The 22,454-nt window shown below is 46.9% G+C and overlaps 1 protein-coding gene and 1 pseudogene across 3 annotated transcripts; one reads left to right on the plus strand and one right to left on the minus strand.

The window, feature by feature from the left end:
• Positions 1-783: 783 nt before the first annotated feature.
• On the minus strand, positions 784-12,548 carry LOC103709116 (uncharacterized). 2 transcript variants are annotated; one of them, XR_015968267.2, is made up of 3 exons: positions 10,484-12,461; positions 7,762-7,849; positions 784-2,765 (listed from the first exon to the last, which is right to left on the minus strand). XR_015968267.2 is itself a non-coding variant. In XM_008794319.6 (2 exons), exon 1 carries the CDS (start codon positions 12,349-12,351, stop codon positions 10,519-10,521), a length of 1,833 nt encoding a protein of 610 aa, XP_008792541.3. In that variant the 5' UTR covers positions 12,352-12,548; the 3' UTR covers positions 7,452-7,849; positions 10,484-10,518. The 2 variants fall into 2 exon arrangements, 1 of the variants encoding a protein (XP_008792541.3); XM_008794319.6 differs by lacking the exon at positions 784-2,765 and having other exon boundaries at positions 7,452-7,849; positions 10,484-12,548.
• On the plus strand, positions 1,360-2,598 carry LOC103709050 (F-box protein At4g18380 pseudogene; annotated as a pseudogene). The gene has a single exon (XR_015968268.2). The product of XR_015968268.2 is annotated as an F-box protein At4g18380 pseudogene (transcript).
• Positions 12,549-22,454: the final 9,906 nt, after the last annotated feature.

The following is a 22,454-nucleotide window of genomic DNA, read 5'->3' on the forward strand; positions in this document are numbered from 1 at the left end:
TTAGTATTTTTTAAAAAATATAAAAAATAAAAAATAATTATGATGATGATGATATAATGATGGCTTGCTGATGTTAACGGTCGACCGGGAACCTGACAAACTTATCTATTCATCGGTTTTAAAAACATTATCTCGTACTCGACCCATCTCCCCTTAGCAGATTCAAAAGACCAAGCGGTATTAATTATCTTCACAAGCCATCGTAACGGACCATTACAACGATCTCCAAGAAAAATATCAAATTAGGACCTTGTACTAACTGACGCCGTTATCAACCGTTCATCTTTTCCGCCCACAAGTTAACGGCGCCGCTATCTCCGCCTTCTATTCCATATTAGATAGGAGCATGCCAGGGAGAGAACGTCACAGTTTGTCCAGAACCGGGGTGGGAGCTCGAACCCTCTTCAAAACCCTAGTTTTCTACACAATTTCTTCTTAAAATCTGGAAGTCTTCCTATAGATCCGCTCTTTCTCTTCTAGGAGTTTGCCCTCGTAGGCTGGGATCTATTGCTGGCCTTGGGCAGGGGGGGATTCAGGTGGAAAAGTCCCGTCTTTCTACCTCCAGAATCCCTAATTATTGGGTTTTCCTTTTGAATTGGAGCTCAAGGTCCTCCGATCGGGTGGGTCGCCGGAGAAAGTTTGGATTTTAGAGCGGTTGGTCGGATTCTAACCGGGAACTATGCTTTCCGATGAGCCTGGAGTCTTGGAGTAGGTATTCTTCTGTTATCTTTGGCGGCTTTCATCTTGTTAGGAATTATGGGTGAAAAGAGATTGATTCTTTGAGATAATTTTTTGGAGAAATTTTGGTTCTTTATGCTAGTATATATTTTGAGATGCGGCATTTTGACGGACTTCTTATGCCTTTCTGGGTTCTGTTCTTTAGTTTAATTAGAATTGCTTGTGTATAAATCCGAACCCCAGATCTTTGCTCATTTTGTTCTCTGCTTATTCCAGCGAAAGACCTTTTTTGGGGTTGCTTCAAGCTTGGAATAGTTAGAGTCACAAATAAAGTGTTTTTAAAGTTTGATATATGTAAGATTTGTTCTAATTATCACTTTTTTTGTTGTCTTTTGGTTCTTTAGATGATTCATTTGGGTTTCAGCTTCTCATTTTCTTCCCCAAAAGCTAACTAGAGCTAGCATTTCATATCTTAGGCCCAAAGCTAGTGTCTTTTTTTCCTATGCTTATGATTAAGGAAATCCAAGCGTCAAAACCTGTCTTTTTTCAAGTTCAAAACTTTCATAACTAGAAGAAAACCTGTCTTTTTTCAAGTTCCAAACTTTCATAACTAGAAGAAAAGGAGGACATCAGTTTTACTTCTTTACGGCTAATTAGAGCAGGGAAACCTTCTTAGATAAAATGCAAAACAAAACAAGAATCCATGCCCACCCATCCCTCGACCAAGATCAGTTTGACCGTATACCAGACTCTCTGGTCCTCCTCATACTCAACAAGATTGCTGATGTCCGGTCCCTTGGCCGCTGCTCTGCAGTGTCCAAGCGATTCAATTCCCTGGTTCCTCTAGTCCATGATGTCTATGTTAAGATCGACCGTGTTGTCACTGTTGATGGTGAATATGATGATGCCTTCAACCTGTCCTCCCCGAAGCCTCGAAATCTTTTCTCCCACTTTCTAAAGCTTATGATCTTCACCCTTAGTAAACCCTTCCACCATCTTCGCAACACCAATGGTGGGCTCAAACCCCTCTTCCCACAGCTCTCCCACTACTCGCCTGCACAAGTCCTGAAAAACTTCACCCACATCCAAAATCTCAGAATCGAACTCCCTGCTGGAGATGTTGGAACAGAAGGAGGAGTGCTTTTGAAGTGGAGGGCAGAGTTTGGGAGTACCCTTCAGAATTGTGTGATCTTGGGAGGTACACGGGTAGACCGAAAACCAGCATCTACTGAACAGCAAACAGGATTAGAAGACAACGGGAGCATACCAGAATCTTTCTACATAAATGGAGGGCTGAAACTTCGGGTGGTCTGGACAATCAGTTCCCTGATTGCTGCTTCCACAAGACATTATCTTCTGAGGCCAATCATCAAGGACCACCCAACACTGAAGAGCTTGGTCTTGACCGATGCTGATGGGCAGGGGACATTGAGTATGGGGCTAGAGCAGCTGAAGGAGTTCAGGGAGAAGCCATTGGCAGCCTCAGCATCTTCAAATAGGACACAGGTTCCTGCATCCAATATGAAGTTGAGATATGCTCCCTACTTGGAGCTCCCTGGTGGGATGGGATTGCAAGGAGCCACATTGGTGGCAATCAAGCCCTCTCCTGTGGGAAGTAGTGGTAGCAAAAGCAGTAGGAAGGAGGCTGATGCCTTTGTTTGTGGAGCATTTGATGGCCCACATAAGGCTGCAGCAAAGGCATTGATGAAGCGGCGGACTTACCTTTTGGAAATGAATGGTTTCTAGATGAGTGTTTTGCTTTCTTTTTGTCCCTATTCTGGAACCAAGAGGACCTTTCTCTGCTTGGTTGAGGTGTGTGGTAGCTATCTGTCGTTTGTGTTCATTCTTCTTGCATCTGTACAGTAATAACGGATGGTTAGATTTATGTCAGGATATATGAATGGAGTTTTATCTCTGTAATTTCCTGTTGCTTTTGGATATGCGATGTTGCTGGCTTCACTCTCCAAACTTCTGTATTTGTTGGGTCTGATTTTGTCATCTCACAGTTTGTTCACCAGTTCCTTCATTCTGAAAATGATGGATTAACTTCTGTTTCCTTCTGCTTTCCCTTGTGGGAGTAGAAATACCTGAAAGAACACCTCATGATGGGGTAGCTAGATAGTAGTGAACCAGCCACAGCAGATTTATTTAGATGTAAATTCTTGGTTACGCCTAATAAGCTAGTAGTTCACAGATATGCATAGTCCACAAATTCATGTCCCATTGGGAATGCAACAAACTAGGGCTGCAGATTTATAGACTCCATTTCAATCTTCCAGGAAAGATTTAACTGGCCGACTTAGATGCCCAACTCGTGAAACAAAGTATCATACCCTCTATGTCACTTGCTGCAATGGTATCTTAATTTGGGTAGGAGTCCAAATGCATCAAAGTTTGAAGTTTTGTTTTGAAGTTTTGCCTGAGCATGGAGTCTGCAATAGTTTTCGGAGCACAAGCATTGGGTATTTGGGTTTGACTTGTAGATAGGGTAAACTATGTGAATGGTTTTAAGCTTTTAGACGATGCCGGATTTGTGACAGGTGATATATCAGTTCAACTTTGACTAACGGAATATTTGGTGGCTGTCATGCCACGTAGATAAATACTAGGGCCAGCTTAGAGCTCAGAGGATTGTGGCATTGTTTTGTTTTGGGACATCTGAGTGTGGTCTCGGACAATGGTGGAATGGCAAGCTGGTGAAGAAAGAAGAAAACCAACAAGTTATGGAGATTGAGGCACCAAGTGCTGAGCTTGTGCATCGTGCAATACAAGGACCATTAACTCAAGGGTGCTTCTATGTTAACCTCAATTCAGCCTACTGGAATTTGCCATGTCAGAGACAACTGACTGAAGGAAGAGCTAACCTGACGCTTGTCAACTAGAATGAGATCTAATAGTAGAGGTCGAGATCCAATGACTTAGGAGAATTTATGGCAGTCATGGCAATACTGAACCTTTTTCATCCTAGAACCATGGGAAGAGGGGTTTTTGTACTGCTGAGATGTTGGAGATACCTGAAGCATGAGAAATGCAACTTGGTTCCTAAAATGTGTTGCATGTTGCCTGAAGAGAGTTGGACAATTTGAAACACACAGGATTTGATCAATGGTTATGCAAACAATGTTCGCATCATGCGTTTGGAAAGCTATGATATCCAGGACTATCAAGCTCGAGCTCCTCTTCATGAATGTACTCATGTACTCATTCTGGATGGTGCAGGAGTTGCAATGTCTGATTTCAATTTGGTGGAGATGATTTTCGTCTGAGTGTGATCTTGTAAACTTTAACAACGACCGTTAACTAATTTGCCGGCCCTATTTGAAAAAAAAATTTTCCATTCCAAAGAGATATCAACAGACACAGAAAAAGGTCTCAATCCTACAGTTGGCGAAGCAGAAGTCCCATAAGCACCCACATCCGAAGAAGCAAATGCTCTCGCCTCAGGGAAGCATACACACCTACTGCGAATTAGAGAGACAGTCACTTACGTATGAAAAATGGCATCTAGATTTCGAGAATAGTGGGGCTAAAAGTAGTCTGAATTCCCATGATTTCGTTGATCCTTTTTGTTCTTCAGTCTTAAGGACTTGCAAAGAACTAGAAGCCTTGCATGGTGAGCCAGGACCTAGTAAAATAGAGTTTCATAGTGTTGACGGACTGCCAAACTTCCAGGAATCTATATCCTAAAAGAAATATGGCGCATGTGTGATCTACTCCATTATTAAGCTGTCCAAGAATCTTGATCCCCAAAGAAATAAGAATGTTAATGACCCACACTCCTTATATGGAGTAATCCAAGACCCTGGAAAAGCTAAAACAATTAGGGGGTCTGGTGAAGCATTTTGAAAAAGCTCCAAAGAAGAAGTTCTGTTGGTTGCGGTGAGAATTCTAGTGGGACATAGAAAGTTCTACGTACGTAAAATATTTTCTTGCACGTTAACGCAAGAGAATGAAGAGTTTCTTGCAGATACATGCACATAAGAGATTGATAACTATTATTGGCAACCCTAGGTAGTTCTCGGCATTAGGTTGAGAGATGTAGGCACATTCCTAACTACTCGTGTGCCTAAATATAATCCTACCAGTTTAGTGAGCTGTTGCTACTTAATATGCAAAAGATCTAAAGAATTAAATTCAAGTATCATGTAGGATTTCTTTTGAAAATCCATGCTAACTAAAAAAAAAAAAGTTCCAGTGGGTCCAGAGGCAGGGGTGCGCTATTGAGGAGAGGCCGCTGCTCCACGACATCCGCAGACTACTAAAGGAATGTGACTCCTACCAGACCACGCGTGTTTATAGGAAGGCAAACTGTGTCGCTGACTGATTTGCCTGTTTTGCTGCTCATTACTCTAGAAGATTTATCTGAATGGACCATGTGTCTGCGTCGGAGCCCCTATGTAGTCTTTTGTTTTCTAATTTTATAGGCTCCATTCACACCCAACGAGTGTGAGCCACCATCGTACCAAAAAAAAAAAAAGGACTGTGTTACACCAATGCATCGTTTCATTTAAAGAAGAACTTTCTTCTTCACCAGGTGTTTTACCACCAAGCTCTTGGTGGCTTGGTTCAAGTTATGTTGGTAATCTAGCCAAGTTCCGGCCTTCCATCCTCTGCATAAAAACGCAAAAAGCCATCATGCCCCACTCACATTCCCATGCAATTCCTCGTGCGGGCGTGGCAAGAGGGGATTGGTGCAGTTCCTTGGATGACAGGGGTAGTTCATGCAATAAGTTCTGATCTCCACTCTATCTAATTCTAGTGCAATTAAGTCCCCACGCTCACAATCTAAAATATTATTAATGGATTGATGCCTCGCTCATATTTCTGGTGCGATTCTCATAAAGACTGGTGTGACCCATGAGGAGGTGATCAAATTATTATATGCGATGCCAGCAGCAGTATATGAGTAGCGGCTGACAACCATTTTTCCTGAGATTTTGGAGGACTGCAAGTGATGATCTGAAACCAGGGCCTCTCCAAACGAAAGTTGGCGAGGGCCAATCTGCATTTCAGGGACCAAATTAAGTAGACGACATGAATGAGAGCATGGACCAGTGGAGACCACAAACTACTTTTGGCTCACTTCTCTTCATAAACTAGAGTAACCAAGAATTGGGTTTATTATTGCCCGAAGAAGAGAGAAGATATGGAACTACAGTTGCAAATCATCAACTAACAAAGAAATAGCAAATAATCATGTAGCAACCTTAAAAAAACAAATCAATTTCGGCAATTGCATTGGTCAAATGCAACATGATCCGGACCAAACAAAATTAGATCAAGGAATTGTTAAAGCCATAAGCTTGACATGCAAAAGCTGAACCCATCTTGGCTGACACACAAAATCCTTAAAACTCTTTTAGTTGTAATAGTTCTATCATGAGCTAAGATCCTTGCAGTGTTGATCTGGAGATGTCCCAATCACAGCAGCCTTTGTATTGCACGACGGCCATGATTGATATTTGAGAGGGGGCTCCAAACTTCGAACACTCATAACTAAGTTTGGCTGGAGCTCCAGCAGTGCTCAAATAACCCTATCATGCAGCTAAGCTGGAATCCAAACAGCCAATGTTCAGCTTTACTCGTTTGAAGACCTACTAAAAGGTCCCTACCCGAGTTAACTTCATAGGTCCAATCATAGAATTGAAACTTCCATAGGATTAAACCTAAACTAGATCCACACGACTCAGTTTTAAGGCTGTATACAGTGATAAAAATTGAAGTTTTAATTCCACAGGATAAAAAAATTCTACCAGCTTCCATAAAGGTTACATCCAGAATAAAACTTAAACCAGAACAAGCTTTCTCACCTATTAGCTCACTTGATTTCTGAGTGGTACTTACTAATTGCCACCTCAGGAAATGCATGATATTCCTCACCTATTGTCATGATATGATTCCCATTTACCACAATGGTACATATTTTTCCTCATTTTTCACTTGCCTTTCCTCTCCCCCTTTTACTTACATCTGACGTCTATTACATTCTAAAACACCCATATCAAAGGGAATCAATAGTTACAAGAGCATTCAGCTCAGGTCTCCCAACCCAGTGGACTCGCAGAAATGCCTCCTTCGCTGCCTCATCAGCAGGCACATTAACCTTCCTTCCACAATGTTGAACAAGTAAATGATACATGATCAGTATTCATAAAAGCCTAAGGGGAGATGCAGAAACACACTCAAGTGAGATTCGTACATCCTTCAGCTATACCCATGCATCTCGATTCCTTTTTACTATTAAAAAAATAACACCCCCTTTCATCACAACTACATCAAAACTGCCGAATAAATCAACTAGATTCGAACCAAGAACTTCATGGAGTCCTTGCAACATGTCAAAGCAGCAATTAATCTACGTGCAAGTTACCCTGTAAGAGCAGATATCTAAAGTCCTTATGTTGTCTAACATTCCTTACTTTCACAAAATCTTATGCATAGTTATCTTTATGTTAAACTAGTTCTAGCTGCCAGCAAGATCAGGTTTCCATTTTCTGAATGACCAGGGGAAACTCGGCAATGCATCAGTGCAGCTTTAAAGCCTAGTTTCAGTAAATGGCTGTGTGCGCTTTTAATAATAAGGATCAATCAAGAGCAAAAACAAACAAAATACACAGACCTTTTAAGATTTTACAAAACTATACATCCAGATTTAAGATGGTATACAATTTTTTATAGTCAATCTCTCAATAAACAAACAGTTATCACGATACTATAGAATGGATTGATAAGAAGAGGAAAAAAAAACATGGGCATTCCATGTTACAAGTAAATTTTGGTAACTGCTTCATTTTAATTGTCATTTTAATTGTCATAATCACAGCATCCTCAATAAACAAACAGTTATCACGATACTATAGAATGGATTGATAAGAAGAGGAAAAAAAAACATGGGCATTCCATGTTACAAGTAAATTTTGGTAACTGCTTCATTTTAATTGTCATAATCACAGCATCCCCATAAGCAGCTGCATGACACTGTAGGCTAGGTAACAACCTTAAACAGGCCAAAAGGTCAAAAATATGGAGTACCATTAAACAAAAAAAAAGAAAAGAAAAACAAGGGGAAAAGGAAAAAAGAACCTGCTCTTGCAAGCTCCATCTTCTTAATTGCTTCATGCCAATGACAAGCAAAAGCACCAACAGTTCCAGAAATTGCAAAGGCATAAACCTAAATATCATCCAGAAGTTCTAAAATCAGTAAAAGTTTACTTTTAGATTATACATCATTTTTTTCTGAGAAAAGAATCACATGTAAGCATATATAAATTCCATCAGCTCATAAGCAATTCTGAAACAACTGAGTAAGCGACTACAACTACAAATAGTTCAAAAAAAATAAAGCATGATGCATGATGGTTTGTTCATTTTTTTGGGTGGTGCCTCGTACTTTCTTTTTTAATGTTACTGGGTGGTCTTTGATACCTTAACAGGTTTAAATTATAATTAATTACTCTAATTTCTTTTACGAATGATATATAAAAGAGAAGATAGGTGGATTAAGTTGCACTTGAACCCCAATTTTTTCAAGGACAGTTTATTGGTGGTCTCTGACAAGCTAAATATTGAAGCTAATATTTGAAGTTCTTTCAAGGACAATTTCACAAAAGAAAGTAGGACATGAGCAGCATAAGTGGCATTCAAGTACTTCAATAAATTTGTCACCAATGAAGCAGTGACCTATTTCTTCATTGATGATCATCTGCAACACAAAGGAATTATTTTTCTGCACGAATGCACAGGAGAAAGATACATATATCAGGACCCTAAAAATAATCCAGGCCTTCTTAGAACCATATCACAAGAAAACTGATCCACAGCCTCATAATCCACACTCATATATATATTTTTCTGAAGGATCCTCTTTTCATGTTAACATGGCAAAATTGCCTCAGCAAAACATGGCAAAAATTGCCAACATCAACAATCATCCCCCTGAAAGACAGATCAATGGAATAGCTAACAGAAAGAAAAATAGGTGTTGGAAAAAAAAAGGAATAAATGCAGGAACCACTTCATCTGTCACAAATTCCAAGCATTTTTTAGAGAAACGAAACAGGGTTCAAGATCGTTTACAGATTATATGGGTAAAATACAACTCTAGGTATCATATTCCAAGTTACTAACTTTTGGTCCATTCACTATAATTTGGTTCATTCACTACAAAAAGGAAAGATGGTCACATGATGGTTAAGGTAAAGTGATTTTTAATAAGTCATGGAAGCAAGGACTAGTTGGTAAAGAAACAGAAATCTCAGCATCCATCAAAGAGGTATCAGGTCAGAACTCAAACTGTAAGGTTTCGACAGGTAAAGCTTATGACATAAAAGTTAACCAGCATAAAACCATTGATACACCACCACATTCAAACAAATTAAATTTAATTATTCATCCATGGTGAAACTATGGTCCATAAAAACAAGCTTAAGGTCGCTGCAATCACATTCATAAAATCTATCCTCAATGACATCCAATATCCCTAATATTCTCTCTTTATATTAAACCAGCATTGCATATTCTAGGAGAATAGCTTAGAGGTTCAAGTCCAACCAGAGTCAAAAAATACAAACAGGCAAATAACCGTGACATACTTATGAAGCCAGGAAGCAACAAGAAGTTTAGAGTACACTACAATATTCTCAAACTCTGCCTTTATTCTTTAAGGACATTTTATACCTCTTTACTGGCTGTTAATAAGTATCATAGCTAAAGTTTCAGCTACCAAAGATGCTAAATATCACAGCTAATATTGGTCAAGTACGAATTTGTTAGTCAAGTTGTCAGTTATAGTCACTTTCAGATGATCTATTCTTTAGAATCAATTTCAGTCACTTCAACAATACTTTTAAAATTCTACTTTTGAACAAATCTTGAAAATTACTCTTGAACAAATCTTGATTAATTTCTAGTTTCAACACGTTTTAGATGCAAAATCTTGTAATGGTGCATCGGAGTAAATCCTATTTCTACATGCTGTTTCAAATCAGCCAATTTATAAATATATGAAATGTTTCATTAGTAAGAGTTTGTTTCTAGAACACATATTTATTATTTTTAAAAAATCAGTAAGCTAAGTTTCAAAGCATTAGATGCTTCATTTGAGAAGCTTGTTATTGCAGATTCTTGCCCCCTTTGCCCACACCTAACAGTCTCATCCATCCTACACCATCATGAGATAAGCACTTCCTCTATATTTGTATGTCCTTACCAACCATCCTCATAAAGCAATATATTAACCTAGTGCCCAAATACATGGAAATCCATTACCTTCATTTGTTCATTGCTCAAGCGGCAATTAGGCAAGGCTGTTTCGCAATCACTATCATGTTAAACAGTGAGGCCCTGTTTGGGATTGCTATTGGCAATAGAGCTTGTAGAGTTTTCAAAAAGTAGAGCTTTTGGAAGAGTTTTTATTAAAAGCTATGTGTTGTTTGGTAACTACTTTCTAAAGTACTATTAAACTTCAACACATGTCTTATATCCAATTAGGTTCACCCACAAATGTATCTAAACGCACAGTTTTCATGTAAAAAAGCATTGGAGAAAAGCAAAAACTACAAAAGCATATCATCAAACTTGTCAGAAGTTGGATTATAAATTACTTTTCCACTACAAAATGCTCAAAATTGCCACACAAACAGCAATTTAAAGACAACATCCATGAAGTGCATTTGGAGTTCCAACATTAACGACCCAGGAAATGAAAAGAAGCTTAATGACTCCATCTTCTGACATAAAGAATATAGGCTTTGCCTACCCCTATATTGCTAACAAAAGATATGGCAAAATTCTAGAAATGAACTACCTTTCAAATTATCCATGCTATATTCTCCAAAAAAATTAATGCTTTATCTGAGGTTTCGAGGGGATCTTTCCATAAGCCATGAGCCTCGAGTGGGACAGTTTCAATTCAGCCTGTCGGTGTCTTCTTCTGCTGCGCCTAGACAGTTGATTAGGTTCACCTTTTGCTTCCTCTGGTTTTGTTTCCTGTTTTTCATTCTCAGGCTCTGTAGAATTTGTGCCTTCCTTTGTCCTCTGCTTCTTACCAGTCTTCTGGGCATCTGTTCTTCCATGAAGAATCAAATCCTTCTTCAACTTCTGATGATATGTCACCTTCCACTCCTTCTCTCTATAAGGTGCTAATCTCTTCAAGGAAACATACTGGTTCAAATCCTTGTCGTTACCCATTAAAATCTCTTCAGGGCGCAAGCCGTATCTGTTAGCCGAAACAGATTTGTATTTGAACCGAGTCTTCAGGTCCCCGATAGTATCTTCATAATCCAATTTATAATACTCCTCCAACTCCTTATCAAGCTCCACTTTCTCCTTAAGAGAGATTTTACTCTTCCGCTTCCTCTTACCCTCCCCTTGCCGTGGCTCTTCTTCCTCCTTCTGTTTCAAGAACCTCTCCCTTGCTGCCTCAAACCCTTCGTTAGATCCACTAACATCCCAACCTTTAGGAAGCCCAAGCAATTCATCTTCCTTATCAAAATCAGGCTTCTCCAAATCAGCCTCGTCATTGCTTCCAAATTCCGAATCAGCATCCTCAGCATTGTAATAATCCACATCAAACATTTCCTTCATCTTCTTATCATAGTCCTCTGGATCAAAATCTTCCTCCAGATCATCCTCATCCAGCTTGCAAGCATCGTCCACTCCGATCCCTGCAATTGCCCGAATCTTCTCGAGCTTCTCCTGGATCTCCTTCTTCTTCAGATTTTTCAGGTGCTTCAGCTCCTCCTTCCTCTCGAACTCAGCCTGCGCCATCCTCTCCTCCTTGCTCTTCCTCTGCAGCTTCCTGCTGCTCGTCTTCTTCCTCACAGACCCTTCAATAAACCTCGAGTGACCCATAACTCGGTCCGCCTCCCTTTCCTCATGCCGGAAATTGTACTCGGCCTCGTACCTATCCTGCTTGTGGAGCTCATCCTCGTCCTCCGAAACATCAATGTCATCAAAAGATGGCTTTTTGTTCTCATCCTTCTCGATCCACGACCTCTGGAGAAAATAGTTTTTCAGGAACAAATCATCCTCGTTCGATCCATCATCTTTCCCAAAGTAATCATCCAATTTCTTGCAGCGCTCATCGGCATCCTCCTCCACCTCCTCCACAGCCGTCTCCTTCTCTTTAATGATATCGCCATCATCGTCAGACCCAGCTTCAGCTTCCTCCTTCTCTGCTTCCTCCAAGAACGCCTTGAGACCCTCCTCCTGCTCCTCATTATAGACCTTGGGGTTATTTCTCAGCGGCTTCTCGCCGAACTCCGGCCCTTCTTCGATCAAATGCTGGGCTATGACGTCTTTTAGATACAAAGGTCTCTCCTTTTTCGCAGCTTTGGGCTTATTATCCTCCTCTTCCTCCTCTTCTTCATCGGAGTAGATTTTTGCGTCCTTTTGGAGGATACGGGGGTCATGCTTCCGAACCCTAACGAGAGCATCGAAGAACATGAGGTCCCTCTTACCGGAGTCAACGGGATCGTCATCGTCGTCCGACGAGGACGAAGACTCGTCGGAGTCGCCGGCGAGGCCGCGCTTTTTGAGCTCCTCGTACCTCTGGAGGGCCTCCCGCTTCTTGTTGTGCTCCAGCCGCCGGGCGTACTGCTTGTCGACCTCGATCTTGGAGAGGTCAACGTCGTCAGCGCCCGGATCGCAGGCGTCGAAGAGGTCGATCCCCATCGCTGGGTCGGAGATTTGGACCGAAATCGGAAACCTAGAGGCCGCGCTTCTTTTAACAACACGACCGAAATCAAGAGAATTCGAGACCCTAGAGTGCGGAAGAACAGTAGGGAACGAGGAGGGTTTACGGCATTTGTTGGCCGAGAAGCGGGCTTGGGCTGGTCCCAGGGTAATGCCTCTAGAGGCCTGGCCCGTTTCCGCACAGAGTGTAAATTAGACGGATAATACTTCAAATACTTTCATCTTTAAAAAATAGAAAAGAATACATTTTTTTTTATAATAAAATTTGGCTTAATTTTTGATTGTATCAATTTGATCAATAAAACAAAAGAATTGGTCCCAGGGTAATGCAGGGCCTGGTAATACGCAGGCTTAGCCCGTTTTTGCACAAATACTTTCATCTTTGAAGAATAGAAAAGAATGCATTTTTTTTGACAATGAAGCTCAGGGTACTCACAACCGAATCATCCAATGTTTGATTGTATCCATTTGATCAATAAAATAAAATAAAAATTAAGCAAAATCAGAAAATCGGGCAGAGCTTAATGTTGTCTGCTCGTGGCTATCACATGACTGTATGTGGCCCGTAAGTAATCTGATACGGCAAATTAAACATGGGCAAAAGTCAATTAGTTAAATCCCCTTCTTTAGTTAAAATTAAAATGAAACGGGATTCACCTAACTTCGCCCTAGTCCTCCATCCCTCCCAACCCGATAGTTCCAGGTTTTCTTCTCAATGCTGACTACACCTTGATCCGCCAAGCTTGTGACTTGCTCGATGAAATCCGCCATCTACACATCCCCTATTGGAACGCCACCATCATTGTAAAGAAAGGAATTGTCGCAATATTTCTTATTGAGGGTTTTCCAAATCAAAGGTAGGATAGCAACTTGAAAATGTACAACATTAAGAAAAATAGGATTATAATTAGGGATATTAGCATTTCTGCATGTGAGGATCTGAATTTTGTTTGTAGCATAATTGTGTTATTTTTCCATTAGGGTTACGGCATTTTATATATTTAGTGGTCCCCTAATCTCTACTTTTGGATGCTAAAATGCTAAAAATATTTGGCATTATATCCCGAGATGCTAAAAAAGCCTATTGTGTCATGCTTTAATGGACCACTAATGTTACTTCTGTCTGCCGTAGGACCCCTTATATCCAGTTTAGGAAGCTAAAAAACTTATTATATAATGCTTCAGTGGACCCTTATGTCTGTTCTAGGGTCTCACATTGAATGTTGATACACTATATAGGTTATTGATTTTCAATAGGTTATTATCTAATGGTTTAATAGACCCATTATGTCTTGTTTAGGGATTTTTCAGTGTCTTTATATAAATTGATTTTGTGTTACAATTGTTATTCATCATGGTTGCTCATTTGTCAACCATCCTACATTCGACTATGTTGGTGGATCAGCGATAGAGGTAGAAGATATTGATGTAGACAAATTATCATGTCTTGGCATCATTGATAAGTTAAATGAGTTGGGTTACACTAATATGGAAAAGGTGTATTATGGAGTACCAGGAAGGGACTTCAAGCACGTACAGTATTAGAGTTTTATATGATGATTAGCAGATTTTTGAGATATTTATCAAGTCAACCATTGGGATATAGTGCATCTTTATGTTGAACGTCACATGGATATACTTGAAGTCATAGACATGACTCAATTTGCAAGTCAATCCAGAAAGGATGGAAATGTTGGTGCTAGTGATAATGCTGATATTGTTGATCCTGAACAGCTGAAGTCGGCGTCCGACCTCGGAACGCCCGACCTCAAGACATCCGACCTCGAGACCTCCGACCTAGGAAAATCCTAACGCTCAAGGTCTACCCTTGTCAGCCACCTATTACGGCCGTACTCCTCCGAGGTCCAACTGAGGACCATGCCCTGCCACTGCTTCAGCATTTATTGCGCATGGCCGCTGTAACCCTCCGGTTCACTCTACAATTAATGTAGATCTCCGGCTTACTCCACCATTAATGCGGATCTCCGGCTTACTCCACCATTAATGCGGATCTCCGGCTTACTCCACCATTAATGCGGATCTCCGGCTTACTCCACAATTAATGCGCATGGCTTCTGACATCTACGGATCCTCGGCTCTCCACGGCAAGTTAGCCCAGCAGAGTCTGGTCAACCATGATAAGTCTCTGATCTCGGCCATACCTCCGACACCAATGCAATGATTCGCCTGGTAGCGTACTGGTTCGGGTCGTACGACGCCCTCACCGCCGACATCAGCACAATGATTCGCCTGACCGTGCGCCGACCTGAGCCACATGCCGAGCCGTACTATGGCCTCGCCCTGTTACATCACAGGTAAACCGACCCCCACCTATAAAAGGGAGCCTTAGCTTCTCAGGAGGGGGTTGGAAAATTCCGCGCCTTACAAGCACTGTTCATCTCCTCCTTACACTATCTGCCCCCTCCCTGACTTGAGCGTCGGAGGGCCGGCGCCGGAAAACCCGGCCACCGGTTTGTCTGCAGGCACCCAGACGGAGGACGCCGCCCGCTGACGGATCGCTGCCCCGCCGTGAGGATCCCCAACTCCCTCTCTCCGGCCACCCCAGACGAAGGACGCCGCCCGCCGACTGGTCGCCGCCCCGCCGTGGTGACCCGCAGCTCCCTCTCCCTCGACCGAAGATTGCCCTCGGGTCTAATTTCCAGCAACAGTTGGCGCTAGAGGAAGGGCCCGAGTAGCAGTCATGAAGTTGAGAAGTAAGGAAGCCTCCAACGTCTCCCGGCGTCCCCCGCAAAGTCCTGGACGCTCTGTCCAGAATTCTCCAACTCCGGCTGACCCAGTTCCTCAGGTCCAGCCGGAACAGTTCAACGCCTTAGTACAGCAAGTCCAGGCCCTGGCCGCCGCCGTTCAGGGCCTGCGACGCGAGGAAGCTTTACCAACGCTTCCCCCGCGGGCCCAGGTCCCGCCGGAATTTCTTCCCAACGGCCCGGTTCTCCCCGGCCAGAATCTACATGGCTCCTCCAGAGCCAATAACGAAGAACGGACTTCCCCCCAGAGAGAGCTACCGGGGGAGGATCTCAACAGAAGACTCCAGCCTTCTGAGGCTGAGTCAGCCCCGGACCGCCGTGAGCCGGCGCAAACCGCGGCGACAATCCCGCAGGTGGGGGAGCTCGACAGAAAGGTTGAGCACTTGGAGCGCCAAATTGCAGCGCTCCACAGTAAGAAGGCGAGGCAGGAGGGAGACTTTGAGTTCACTACCAAGTCCCCCTTCTCCTGCCGGATCGAGGATGAGCCGGTTCCCGCAAGGTTCAAAATGCCTCAGGTGGAGCCCTACAGTGGAATCACCGACCCTCTCGACCACTTGGAGAGCTATCGGGCCCTCATGGCCCTACAAGGGTCCTCGGAGGCCATACTTTGCAAGGCCTTCCCAGCAACCCTCCGAGGGACCGCTCGGCTTTGGTTTTCTGGACTGAACCGAACACGGTGTCCTCTTTTGAGCAACTCGGCAGGCAGTTCGCCACCAACTTTGCTGCCAGCCGGCGCCAGCAACGGACGTCAGACTCCCTCCTCGACATCAAACAGAAAGAGGGGGAGTCCCTCAAGAAATACCTGGACCGCTTCACCGCCGCCACATGGGAGGTCCGCGAGCTAGACCAGTCGATAGCCATGTCGGCTCTGAAGACTGGGGTTCGCTCCTACCGATTCCTCTTCTCCATCGAGAAGAGCTTCCCGGCCGACTTCACCGAAATGTTGGCCCGGGCCCGGAAGTATGCCAAAGCCGAGGAGGCAGTTGCCTCTAGGCGGGGAGCAATCGAGCCCGCCTCTAAGAAGCAGAAGAAGCGCCGCGAGGAGCGCGGCCAACAGAGGAGCCGATCCCCTCGCCATGAGAAGAATCTCCCCAGACTGAGGAGCCCGCCCCGTCAGCAGGGGCGACCTCAGCAGAGGACCCCTCCTCGACCGAGGTCCCCACCACGGCCTCGGACGTACCCGGGAAAGTACGAGAACTATACACCCGTCAACGCCCCCCGGGCCGAGATCCTGATGGAAATTGAGGGTCGGGACTTCTTCCGACCCCCGCCGCCTATGCGAGACACGGGATTTTTCCGTAATCTCAGGAAGTACTGTCGCTTCCACCGAGACCGTGGGCACGACACGGAGGACTGCTTCCAGCTCGGGGACGAGATAGAAGCACTCATCCGTCGAGGAGTACTCAACCGGTTCGTGAGAAACCGGCGCGAGGAAAGGAGGCCGGCGGAGGATGTCGTACCAACCGAAAATCCGGACGACAACAGGCCCATTGCCGGCACCATCAACATGATTGGAAGGGCCTCAGCAGGAGCAGCCGCCCCGGGAGCACCCCCGAAATGCCCACGCACTGATGAAGTCATCTCGTTCTCGGACGAGGACTTAGAAGGGGTCGAGACCCCTCACGATGACGCTGTGGTCATCTCAATGATTGTAAATAAGTTCGATGTAAAGCGTGTCCTAGTTGACAATGGAAGCTCAGCCAATATTTTGTATTATCATGCCTACCAAAAAATGGGGTTGACAGAAGGACATCTCCGGAGGATCAACGCCCCACTGGTCGGGCTCACCGGAGATTCGGTCCCGGTCGAAGGTGAGACCAGCTTCCTTGTCACAGTTGGCCTCGCCCCCCGGGAGAGCACTGTGAGGACGGACTTCCTGGTGGTCCGACTGCCCTCGGTCTACAACGCCATCCTTGGGCGGCCAGGGCTGAATGCCCTTCGAGCCGTAGTTTCAACCCACCATCTGCTCATGCGGTTCCCTACCGGCCAAGGAGTAGGCGAGGTCCGAGAAGACCAGCTGGTCGCCAAGCAATGCTACACGGCGGCCCACGGAGTAAAGCAACCGACCGAGGCGACAATTCAGCCAACGGGCCCTTCATTGCCCATAGAAATCCTCGATGCGAGAGACACCCTCTGGAAGAAGCAAGTAGAGCCCGGTGAGCTTCTTGTTCAAGTTCCACTAAAAGAAAATTTTTCCGAGCTAACCGTGCAGGTCGGCTCCGGCCTCGGCGCCCGCGAGAGGGATCGCCTCGTCAGCTTCCTGCGGGACAATGCTGACGTCTTCGCCTGGTCGCCTGCGGACGTGCCGGGAATTGACCCTGAGGTCATGGTTCACCGACTCCAGGTGAGGCCAACCAGCAGGCCTATAAAGCAGAAGAAAAGGGGCTCCGCCCCAGAACGGCAACGTGCTGCGGCCGAGGAGGTGGACAAACTCCTCGAAGCCGGCTTCATCCGGGAGGTCTCCTACCCGGACTGGCTCGCCAACGTAGTCCTCGTAAAGAAGGCCAACGGGAAATGGCGTATGTGCGTGGACTACACCGACCTGAACAAGGCCTGTCCGAAAGACAGCTTTCCCCTTCCAAGCATCGACCAGCTCGTCGACTCTACTTCAGGGCACCAACTGCTAACTTTTATGGACGCCTTTTCAGGGTACAATCAAATCCGAATGGCGCCAGAAGACGAGGAGAAGACGGCCTTCATCACCGACAAGGGCACCTACTGCTACAAGGTGATGCCCTTTGGCCTAAAAAACGCTGGGGCCACCTATCAGAGACTGGTCAGCCAAATTTTCAAAGACCAGATTGGCCGAAATATGGAAGTCTACGTGGACGACATGCTGGTGAAAAGCCGAGCGGCAGAACACCACATAGCCGATCTCGACGAGACATTCGCCAAGCTCAGAAGATACAAAATAAAGCTCAACCCGGCGAAATGTGCGTTCGGGGTCACCTCGGGCAAGTTCCTGGGTTTCATAGTGACCCAGCGCGGAATTGAAGCCAACCCGGAGAAAATCCGGGCACTGCAAGAGATGTCGCCTCCGAAGACAGTTAAGGAGGTGCAGCGGCTCGCAGGGCGAGTTGCCGCCTTGGGAAGGTTCGTCTTTCGGTCAGCCGAGCGCTACCTCCCTTTCTTCAAAAGCCTCAAACGGCCGAAAGACTTCCGGTGGTCAGAAGAATGCCAGCGAGCCTTTGAAGAGCTCCGGAGCCTTCTGGCCTCTCCCCCGCTGCTCACCAAGCCCCAGAAGGGCGAGGTTCTTTATCTATACCTGGCCGTCTCCCCGGCCGCAGTGAGCTCAGTCCTCGTCCGGGAAGAGGACAAGCTCTAAAAGCCGGTCTATTACACCAGCCGGGTTCTCAGGGATGCTGAGACCCGATATTCTAAACTTGAGAAGACCATCTTCGCTCTCATCATCTCGGCTCGGAAACTCAGGCCTTACTTCCAAGCCCACACGATAGCTATATTGACCGACCAGCCTATGAAGCAAATATTGCAAAGGTCGGATCGTGCGGAGAGGATCGCCAAATGGGCGGTTGAGCTCGGGGAATTTGACCTCGAGTATCGGCCCAGGCCGGCTATCAAGGCCCAAATACTCGCCGACTTCATCGTGGAGTGTACCCTGCCGGACGACCCCGAGTTGCCACCCGTATCCGCGGAGGAAGCCCCGAGGCAGCCATGGGTCCTGCACTCGAACGGGTCTTCAACCTTGGGGGGTAGTGGAGCCGGACTCATCCTCACCAGTCTAGATGGAGTGGTGGCCGAGCAAGCCTTGCGCCTCGAGTTCCCGGCTTCGAACAACGAGGCCGAGTATGAGGCCCTCATCGCCGGGCTCAAGCTGGCGAAAGAACTGAAAGTGGAAGACCTGACGGCCTTCAGCGACTCCCAGCTGGTAGTGAACCAGATTCAACGAGACTTTGAAGCTAAAGAGCCATCCATGCAAAAGTATCTCCAAAAGGTGCGGGAACTTACGTCTGCCCTGAATTCTTTCAATATTCAGTACATTCCCAGGGCGGAAAACTCCAGGGCAGACCAGCTGTCCAAATTGGCAACCTCCTGCATGAGCGAGCTTCCCAAGGGAACAACGCTCGAGTATCTTCAGATCCCCAGCACGGAAGAACCCGAGCCCACCATGTGCATCGACTCCGAGCCAAGCTGGATCGATGGGCTCGTCTGCTATCTCCAAGACGGGACCTTACCTCATGACGAGACGGAGGCTCGCCGAATCAAGCGCCAAGCCCCCCGGTATGTCCTGTACGAGAATAGACTTTATCGTCGATCATTCACTTCTCCCCTTCTCAGATGCCTCCGCCCCTCCGAGGCGGACTATGCCCTCCGAGAGGTCCATGAAGGGATCTGCGGAAATCACATGGGGAGTCGGGCACTGGCCCACAAGATCCTGCGGCAAGGATATTACTGGCCCACACTCCAGAAGGATGCGACGGATTTCGTCCGGAAATGCGATCGGTGCCAGCGAAACGCCAATATCCAGCGCCGACCTTCGGCCCTGCTGACTTCTATCATCGCCCCCTGGCCATTTGCCCAATGGGGGATCGACATCCTGGGGCCCTTTCCCCAAGCCTCCGAACAAAGGAAGTTCCTGGTCGTCTCCATCGACTACTTCACCAAATGGGTCGAGGCCAAACCCGTCGCCCGGATCACCGAGCAAAAGATGCGGGACTTCGTGTGGAAGTCCATAATCTGCAGATTCGGACTACCCCGTATCCTTATATCTGACAATGGTCGACAATTTGACAATGTTCATTTCAGGGAATTTTGCTCTGAGCTCGGCATTGATCACCGTTTCACCTCGGTCGCTCACCCCCAGACAAACGGGGAAACTGAGGTAACTAATCGCACTATTTTGCAGGGACTCAAGGCTAGGCTTGATCGGTCCAAAGGACAGTGGGTCGAGGACTTGTACAATGTCCTTTGGGCGTACCGGACCACGTTCCGACTGCCCACAGGAGAGACCCCCTTCAACCTAGCATATGGCACTGAGGCCGTCATCCCGTTGGAGATCGGCCTGCCTTCTCCAAGGGTGGAGCATTATGACCCCGACACCAATTCCTCCCAGCTCAGGAGCAACTTGGACCTCGTCGAAGAGACACGAGAGGTCGCCTGGGTCCGCATGGCAAGATACCAACAGCGAATGGCCCAATACTACAACTCCAGAGTCAAGCCCAAGCTCTTCAAAGTAGGGGACCTCGTCCTCAGGAGAGCCGAGGCTTCTCAACCGACCGAGCAAGGAAAGCTCGCCCCGAATTGGGAAGGGCCGTATCAAATCGCCCGGGTACAACGACCAGGGGCATACAAATTGAAGTCCCTGGAGGGGACTCCGATCCCGCGAAGCTGGAACTCCGAGAATCTACGAATGTACTACCAGTAAAACCCCTAGGGGTTCAAGACAATCAGGACAATGGGCTCAGTTCCTTTTCTGCAAATAATTCTCTTATCTTGACGACTGTAATTCTCTTCTAATGTTGGGCCGTCTGTGATCCCCAGATTCCCCGGCCAAAATCGGGATGCCTCGAGACTCGACCGTTGAGTTCCAAACTCTCTCGACCTCGAGAAGTATCGCAGGACGATGAAACATCAGCTTGACGCAAGGATCCCTCGACTAAGGTCGGGATGCCCCGAGGGTCGACCGTAGAGAACCAGACTCCCTCGACCTCGGGAAGAAGCCGTGAGGGGTGGAAAGGGTGGTTCCACCCGGGGCGCCACAAAGTGGACCCCCGGGAGCGGTCGACGATCCCCGATCTCCGAAGCGGACAATACTTTCCCTCGACTAAGGTCGGGATGCCCCGAGGGTCGACCGTAGAGAACCAGACTCCCTCGACCTCGGGAAGAAGCGGTGAGGGGTGGAAAGGGTGGTTCCACCCGGGGCGCCACAAAGTGGACCCCCGGGAGCGGTCGACGATCCCCGATCCCCGAAGCGGACAATACTTTCCCTCGACTAAGGTCGGGATGCCCCGAGGGTCGACCGTAGAGAACCAGACTCCCTCGACCTCGGAAAGAAGCCGTGAGGGGTGGAAAGGGTGGTTCCACCCGGGGCGCCACAAAGTGGACCCCCGGGAGTGGTCGACGATCCCCGATCCCCGAAGCGGACAATACTTTTCCTCGACTAAGGTCGGGATGCCCCGAGGGTCGACCGTAGAGAACCAGACTCCCTCGACCTCGGGAAGAAGCCGTGAGGGGTGGAAAGGGTGGTTCCACCTGGAGCGCCACAAAGTGGACCCCCGGGAGCGGTCGACGATCCCCGATCCCCGAAGCGGACAATACTTTTCCTCGACTAAGGTCGGGATGCCCCGAGGGTCGACCGTAGAGAACCAGACTCCCTCGACCTCGGGAAGAAGCCGTGAGGGGTGGAAAGGGTGGTTCCACCCGGGGCGCCACAAAGTGGACCCCCGGGAGTGGTCGACGATCCCCAATCCCCGAAGCGGACAATACTTTTCCTCGACTAAGGTCGGGATGCCCCGAGGGTCGACCGTAGAGAACCAGACTCCCTCGACCTCGGAAAGAAGCCGTGAGGGGTGGAAAGGGTGGTTCCACCCGGGGCGCCACAAAGTGGACCCCCGGGAGCGGTCGACGATCCCCGATCCCCGAAGCGGACAATACTTTCCCTCGACTAAGGTCGGGATGCCCCGAGGGTCGACCGTAGAGAACCAGACTCCCTCGACCTCGGGAAGAAGCCGTGAGGGGTGGAAAGGGTGGTTCCACCCGGGGCGCCACAAAGTGGACCCCCAGGAGCGGTCGACGATCCCCGATCCCCGAAGCGGACAATACTTTCTGAAGCAGAGCTCTGCCATTGAACTAGCGCGCACCCTACTTCGGTAGAGCGCCCACAGGCCCGCCGACCCGACACAAGACTCCTCGACTAAGGTTGAGGCGCCCCGGGGTCCGACCAGAGGGTCTCAAGCTCCCTCGGCCTCGAAAAAAACTGTAGATCGATAAAGCCTCCCCAGATCCTCTCAACTTCGGTGGGTGTCGTCGGGTCCGTGAGAAGCCCGAGCCCCCTCACAAGTCAAGATGACTCCGGAGGACGACGAGGAAGGGAAGCAACCTACCCCGCCATGTGAAACACAACTCCGAGAATGCAAGAGGTACATCCAACTCGATGCCCTCCTTGTCAAATTTTATCTACATACCGCTAATCATCTAACGTTGGAGTCCTATCTCGCCCCAAAGTCGGGCTACTCCAATGGGTCGGCTTAAGACCGATCTCCTAACTACATTATGCATGCTCCGTTCGACAAGTCTCCGCTCGTCAAGTCACAACTTGAACAAAGTCTCCGTAAGTTAGGGCCCAACTCGGCCCCCATA

Source organism: Phoenix dactylifera, chromosome 8 (assembly GCF_051530095.1).
Source record: "Phoenix dactylifera cultivar Ajwa chromosome 8, Ajwa_hap1_PhDact_Kaust_v1.1, whole genome shotgun sequence".
NCBI classification, from domain to species: domain Eukaryota; kingdom Viridiplantae; phylum Streptophyta; class Magnoliopsida; order Arecales; family Arecaceae; genus Phoenix; species Phoenix dactylifera.

What these genes read in the sequence shown, in the direction of transcription:
- LOC103709116 (XM_008794319.6), bottom strand. Translation starts at nt 12,351, where the DNA reads ATGGGGATCGACCTCTTCGACGCCTGCGATCCGGGCGCTGACGACGTT.